This window comes from Thermobia domestica, chromosome 13, assembly GCF_964235325.1.
Source record: "Thermobia domestica chromosome 13, izTheDome1.hap1.1, whole genome shotgun sequence".
NCBI lineage: Eukaryota > Metazoa > Arthropoda > Insecta > Zygentoma > Lepismatidae > Thermobia > Thermobia domestica.
In genome coordinates, this window is record NC_137466.1 from 72,951,162 (window position 1) to 72,959,183 (window position 8,022).

Consider the following 8,022-nt stretch of genomic DNA (forward strand, 5'->3'; position numbering starts at 1 on the left):
ACCCTGCGATTTTGATAAAATTTGACAGGTAGATACTATATATGAAATAAACGAATTTGTGCTTTTTATTTTTTACAAAAAAAAAACGGTTTTAGGGGACAAAAGCCCACACACAAAATTTTGAAAGTTGACGCACGGAAGGCAGGAAGAAGTGGACCAATGTGAATGAAATTTGTGCACAGATATTGTAAACGTGAAATGATGGAATACGTGTTTCGTATTTGCCTGGAAAAACGGTCGGGTCGGACACGGTCCCCTCCAAAATTTTGATTATAAAATATCAAAAGTGCTACTAATAGTATGTCAGAAGTGACTAAAGGACATGAATAATTACAATGAAACTTTGTGTAGGGATAATGCGCAAAAAATAAACGAATACTTTTTTTTATTTTCTGCGGAAAAAGTATTTTCGATTATTTTTTTCTGTTGATGTGCTAAATTTGAAGCAAATCCGATGGCGACAATTAGTAAACACGAATTGTCTTATTTTAAATATACAATATCCGAAACACATATTCCCTCATTTTACATGTACAATATCTGTGCACAATTTCATTCCCTTCCATCCACTCGTTCTTGTCTTTCGATTCAACTTTCAAATATTTGGTGGGAGCTTTTGTCACTAAAACCGTTCTCCGTATATTGTTCCTACGTTTTTTCTTTGTATATTGTTCCTACACAACGTTTCGTTGCAATTCTTTATGTCCTTTAGGAACTTCTGACATAGTTAGTAGCACTTTTGATATTTCGTGATCAACGGTTTGAAGGGAGCCGTGCCTCATCCAACTGTTTTTCCCAGGAAAATACGAAACACGAATTTCTTTGTCCACTTCTTCTTGCCTTTCATATGTAAACTTTCCAAATCCCGTGTGGGAGCCTTTGCCCCCCTAAAACCATTTTCCGCAGAAAATAAAAAAACACGTATTCGTTAATTTCATATGTAGTATCTACCTGCCAAATTTTATTAAAATCGGAGTGTTACACTTGGGAAGTGCTACATGTTAGTTTGGAAAAAAACCTTAATGGTCAATAGAAAATAGAACCATTTTTCGGTTCGGTTTGGTTTCGTTTAGCCGTTTCAAAACCGGTTTGTATTACAAAACGAAACTACTGTTTACGGTACCTTCAACCGCCCAGGTCTACTAGCCTTGACCGTACCCTGGATCCGCTCCTATATATATGGTCTCTCTGTAATGTAATGAGTATGGTCTCTCTGTGGGTCAGGGATGCTCAACGTTATTTTGAATCCATCCAGCCACTTACCAAGTTGGACATCCACAAAAACAAAACGTTCATATAAAATAACATAATAAACAGAAAACATTATAAAAAGTACGTTTGAGTGCGCGGGCCACACACCACGTCTTCGCGGGCCAACGGTTAGAGATTTTGATTTCCCCAATATCGAGCAGACTGATAAAATGTTGAACTCGACAATCTGCAATGCATATTAATGACCCGTGAAAGAATACACTTATAAAGAAATACCCATATATATATATATATATATATATATATATATATATATATATATATATATATATATATATATATATATATATATATATATATATATATATAGCCTCTTTAATACCCTCTTTAGCCTAACCAGCATAACTGTGAGACTTAAAACTTAACGATTTCATTTCATTTCATTTCCTAAGAGATATATTTAAACTGTAGTCTCACGTAACATTTAGCCTCGATGCTCAAGCAGGGCGTTAAACTTTCTCATATCTAAATGCTGCAACAACAATCACTAATACCACTTCTGTCACTCATTTTCAACAATTTACTTTGACCATTTAGGTTTGAATTCCCTTGACTATTTTTTATATATAATACTTTTTGTTTTATTGTTACGTAAACAAGAGTTTTACAACATTGGAATTGTAAAAGTGTGCGATTTTCTGAAGATACTTAACATCAAGTTTTTCATTCCGAATTAAACTGCGATGTCTTAGAGTAGTGGGATAATCATTGAGTCCACATCCCAGACGTCCTGGGTTCGATTCTCGTTGGATGATTAAAGGTAATTTTTATCATTTGTAATATTGGTACTTCGAATGTAAGGTATCCTGGAAAATATTCAGTTTGTCTCGGCCGTAGTGTTGAGATGACTTTCTTCAGTGCACTCGCAATAGAAAAGTGAACTTCGAAACACAACTACAAGATTAGGTCAGCCGTACCAACGTTGATTCTTACTGTCTGGAAACGTAACGTGTTTAGCGAACAATTGGTGAATACGTAAGGTATATCGTTAGTATGAGTCAAAAATATCCCTGATAGTCAAAACTATCAAAAACAAAGGTTATTTTTCCCAACAGATGCCTATGTTCCTACTACTTCTTCTTCTACTACTACTAGTACTGCTAGAAATACTAATGTTTTTAGCAATTCACCATTTCAAATACGTTTCATATCAACAAAAAGACTTGAAATTGAATAATCAAAAAGTTATATAATCTAAATATATAGCCAAGTCTCGACTTTCCAATATTATTATTATTAATAATAATATTAATATTATTATTATTATTATTATTATTAATAATAATAATAATAATAATAATAATAAAGAAATAACAGACTAAAACACCAATTACGTTAATAATAGCTTCCAATAAAGAAAAAATAATTGCCACAATCGGATTCGAACACTGGTCTCTGCCATACGAGTTACATGTTTTGCTAATCTCTTTTTTCTTTTTTAAATTCGCCCCAACCTTAATATTGTTCGTCAGTGGCACCTCAGGTCCTTTCGACTTATTCCAAACAAGACAGGGACACGAACACAGAAATATCGAGGACAGTTAAAATTTCGACCTTGCTTTTGAGAGTGATTCGAAACCCCAATGCGCTTCACCTCACAATTGTTAGTAATCTGCCACAAATTCCTCTTACAAAGATAAGAAAATAACTAGTAGTTACGAAAGATACAATTAGAACTTTCTATTTCTACACGTGTTGATACAATTCAAGGAATGATAATATAAGGTCTGCCCTCTTTTCTTCTTTGGAAATTAGAAGTTAGAGTGAGGAAGAATAGTAATGTAAATCGGGACCATCGTTAAAAACTATGAGGTAGCCTCAACTTGAAGAACGTTTTGTGATATTTTCCTTATTGACGAAGGTCTATATAACTTGTTTTTGAGTTAAAGAACAAAATGTCTAGTAAGTCATTGCGACACTCACATAAGGAACGTCTCTTTATACGAGCATTACTATCTTGTTTATAGTTTTACATGCAACGATTTTAACAAATTAAAAGTTTGAGTGAAACCTATAATGACGCGGTAGATAAGTGGTTAGAGCATTGAACTTCTATTCTGCGGACCCGGGCTCAAATCCCGGCCAGGTTGAAACTTTTTCAAATGTTTCAATTTCAATATATACTCAGTGTGACAAGCAAGATCTCCTCTCCAGAAAGAAAAAGATGTTGGAATGAGGAGAATTGGAGAAGGTCTATCAATGGAGGCAATCATTTACAAACTTATTTCCAGCAGTTGTTCTAGATTTGATATTTTTATCTACTTTCAAGCATTTTCTAATTCATGCGTGGTCAGTGTTTTTATTTCTTTGAATATACAGTAGGAAGAAATAATACCTTACATATACAGCAATATTGAGATTAATATATGATGTTCATTGGACGACACGATGTGGACCACAGAGAATGGAGAATTGTTTCGTGCATCATCTACTTACAATTTTACTTGCATAAAGACCTGACTCAGTGCTACCAACTGCTGTTGGTGCGGAGAAAAGTTAGGTGTAGGTTGCATTTGCTCGGGCGTTCTACAAACTGCAAATTATGTGGACCTCATGTAATGGAATTAGAGCAGTTATTGGGGAGATAGTTTTGCTGGTGGCTGTACATACAAATCAACTACACAATCGACTGAACAGTTAATCAGTGGATATGGTTGTTCATTGGTAGGCAAAGACGATCATGACGTAGGCAGTTTAGAGTTATAGTAAAACTTTTTCCTCGCAGTGAATTTTACTTGGCAATCTTGTGGTATCAAGTAGTGAATTGTGATGGGCATCTGTCGCTTCCATTGATAGTTGTATGTTTCGGTGTTAACGATGTAAAAGATATGTGTGCGTTTTTTTTTTTTTTTTTTTTTGGTAATATGTGTAACTTTTCCCTGTATGGCTGCCTTTTTTCCTCTGTATTTAGTCGTAGTCGGCGATGGTAGAAAGTGAGCGTACCCGGCAACGTCTTTGAGATTGACGACGTCCGTTTGTTGGCTGCTGAGTTAGCAGACAGGTGTTCCTTGCCCAAGAAAATAGTGAATTAGAGTTGAAGTCTGTCACAAATGTTCCTAGTAGAGGGGATAGTACCAATGTCCTGAAGAACTGCATGTGGTGAGATGCATAGAGTATTCTAGAAGTGTGTGGTGAAAGACTGATGACATCGTTTAGGTATGGCAGACCCAGATATTCTTAGTATCATGCCAGTGACCTGTGATGATTCTAGAGTCGTTCTACTTTAAGTGTGCCCTCGGAAAATATGTGAAACACATTTCGGTCCCCTCCTGCCTCCCTCTTACAGATGGAACTTTTCCTTTGCTTTGAGGAAAGATGTGAATGACTTCGGAAGTGTTGTCAATTTGTCATTCAGTCGTTTGGTTTTGGTGAGTGAAGATCGTAGGATACTTAGACTGGCTAACATGACAGTCCTCAGCGAAGCCTGTGAAGTAATTCAATGTGGCAACCCCTTCTGCATCCAACCATTTGAGAATCTCGACCACATCCCTCTTTCGAGGGAGGTACGGGAAAATACACATGGACAGCAGGGTCAGCAGAGGCATACTTGAAATAGAAAGACTCTAGCAGCATGATTTTGAGGAATTGGGGGTGGTCTAAGGTGGTTCTTTGGTGCGTGTTTCCAAGCTGAATACGCATAAAATAGTATAGATCAGATCATCATTGCTTATATATATATGCGTTTTGGACTTGATCGAGAGTTGAGAGGAGCGATGTTAATATCTTTTAAAATGTATGAAATAACGTTTCCTTAACATAATTTGGTTAACCACAGGAGGTGTAAAAAGACATCTCATGCTTAATTGAATAAAGCCCATACTCTTAGTTATTACCATTTCTTTTTATATCGTGCATAACACAATGGAGTTTTTAAGAATACACAAAACTTAAATTTCTGCCGTTGTGTAGACGAAGCATGCTATTTCTTAATGTTATACGACACAAGGACCAGCGATTCAGTTTTCTTGTATATTTTTTCGTAGAAATCAGTTGTAATTCGGGATGAGAGTAAAATGTATTTACTGTGCTGCCATCTACTGATGGAAAAGTCAAGTGTCGCGTCTGTAAGTAGTTTGTACAGTCAGAAACTTCAGAAACTGGAGGTTGGATATATAAGAAATGATAAGCTTTTTCCAGTAGCAGAATAGTTTCACTGTATGCCTGATAGTTGGACAACCAACATGACAGCAAATACATGCCCGAAAACATAACATGCCGGGATATTTCTACATTTGGAGCAAGAAAGTATTTGCAGGTGAAAGCAGTGTTTCTTCCAGACATGTTTTTGGGGGGGCACTGCCCCCCCGGAGAGACCAAAGTAATACATCTATAATATAATAAATAGAATAGTACCAGCAGTGGGAAATAAATATTTTCAGAAGACAATAAACAGATAAACAAACGGTTTTAATCTTGCTACAATAGCTGATGCTGACAAGGATCACCGATAATGGTGAAGAAGAAAGAAAGAAAGATTATAGTTTTGTGCTTTCAATTAGTGTGTCTTGTTTACAGGTGAGTGATTTGTTCAGTATGTCTTCTAACAAGAAAAGGAAAAACGAAAGTCAAACATCTATCTTGAATTTTGTTATAAAGGAAAAAAAGTTGGACATTAAGCTTGAAACATCTGTGGACCCTGGCCCATCGAATTCCTTGTCGACTGACTGTACAAGTCTAAGTGATAATACGCCAGATAAAAGTAAGTGTAAGGGAAATGCAAACGGACTAGAACAAGAGAAGGATGTAAGTATTGATGTTGAGCAGTCGAAATGTATTTCAAATTGTGCAGATGATAGGGCAAATATAAATGAGCAAAACCTTTGTTCCTTTGAGAAGAAGCGTTTGTATAATAAACAGTTGGAACAACAGTATGAGTGGCTGTACGAGGACAAAGTACGTGGAGGTGCCTTTTGTAAATATTGTGAGCGATATATGAAGAATGACCCTAATGTGCAGCAGAAAACGGGAGGTGTTTTTGTGACTCATCCATTCACAGCATATAAAAATGCATTAGGAAAAGACGGAAAACTGGAAAAGCATAATCATTCAAAACCGCACATTGCAAGCCTTGAGATGGACAGGTTGCGAATGCAAGTAAAAAATAACCCTGTATACTCTCAAGTTCTTCGTCAAATTGAAGCCGAAAAAGATCGAAACCGCCAATCGCTGGGAATGCTTGTTCGTGGATTGTACTTCTTGGTTAAAGAAGAAGTGCCACATACAACAAAATATGAGGCACTAGTGAATAATTTGCTTGTACAGTGCAGTCCAGAACCAGAAACGTGGAAAAATGAACAAAGTGAACGCTCTAACTACTGCAGTAAGAACACTGCTTCCGAATTGTTGAGTTGTGTTGGTGAAGTCTTACGTTCTAAAGTGACTCAAAAAATCAGAGATAAAAAGTTTTCGATAATGGCTGATGAAAGTACATCAATAAATAAAAAAATGGCCCTTAGCATGTGTTTGCGATATGTAGAGGACAGTGCTCCGGTTGAAACATTTTTGGCGCTGGTGACCATACCTGATTGCAAAGCCGATACAATTGCTAATGCTATAGACACTGAAATGAAAAATCACAATTTGAAATACGAAAATCTCATAGCGTTTAGTTTCGATGGTGCGTCTAACTTTTCTGGCAACAGTTCTGGTGTTCGCAGGATTCTGTCAACAAAAGCTGGCAGAGATATACCGTATATTCACTGCAGAGCTCATGTGCTGTCACTTGCTGCTGCTACGTGCAGAAACAAGAATCCCAAAGTTAAAAGATTTTCCCATACATTGAAAGACATATACAATCTATTTAGTAGATCACCTAAGCGGGAAAACATTCTGCATGAAATTCAGGCAATCATAAACGATCCTATATTAAAAGTACCTGAATGCATTGAAGTACGGTGGCTAAGTCACTATAGAATTGTGAATGCAGTGAAAAGGTGCTTCTCGGGAATTTTGTTGGCTCTTGAGCATATTCACAAAGAAGGGGTTGATTTTGCGTCACTTGCGGGAGGAATTTTAAGCGAAATAACCAACAAAAGCTTTGTTATCACACTTTGTGTTATGGATGCATTACTAAGTGCGTTGTCTCACTTGAGTAAGCAGCTTCAAAATGCAACCTTGTCATTTTCATCTCTGATGTCTATGATCGATGCCACTAAAGAACATCTTACGAAGATAGCGGATGAATGTTGTAGCACCAATAGCGAATTGAGGACTATGATTTTGGAGGGCATGCAAAAGCCTGAAGAATTTTCGAAGACTTTTGTAGAAGACGAAGATCCTGAGAAAACGCTTAAGGACCTGAAGAGTTGCAGGTTGTCGAAGAGATATCAAATAGATTCAACGACCGCGCCCTTGGCCTAATGGAAAGTGCATCCTACTTCGAAAACATAGGCATGTTTTTAAGTATCAAGTGTGTAGATGATGTAAAGAAACTGTGCAACTATTTCGTCGATGTTGATATGGAACCGTTATGGTCAGATATAAAGTCATTTCAATTTTTCCTTCGGTCACTGATGAAGAGCACTGAAAATGCTTGTTTGGATATAGACCCCGTTCTTCCAAAAGTACTTGAAGTGAAAATTGGTTATGAAAATCTACATAAAATATGTGAATCGGTCATGTGTGTACCTATATCAACAGCCAGTGTTGAAAGGTCTTTCAGCACAATGAACAGGATATTAACAAAATTGCGATCTCATATGGCAGAAGAAAACTTGAAGCACTGTATGTTGATCAGCATTGAGGGTGAAG

General features: G+C 36.6%; 1 protein-coding gene across 1 annotated transcript; it reads left to right on the forward strand.

The window, feature by feature from the left end:
* The first annotated feature begins 5,805 nt into the window (after positions 1 to 5,805).
* On the forward strand, positions 5,806 to 7,632 carry LOC145667640 (zinc finger MYM-type protein 1-like). Its single transcript, XM_081735102.1, has one exon. It carries the CDS (start codon positions 5,806 to 5,808, stop codon positions 7,630 to 7,632), a length of 1,827 nt encoding a protein of 608 aa, XP_081591228.1.
* Positions 7,633 to 8,022: the final 390 nt, after the last annotated feature.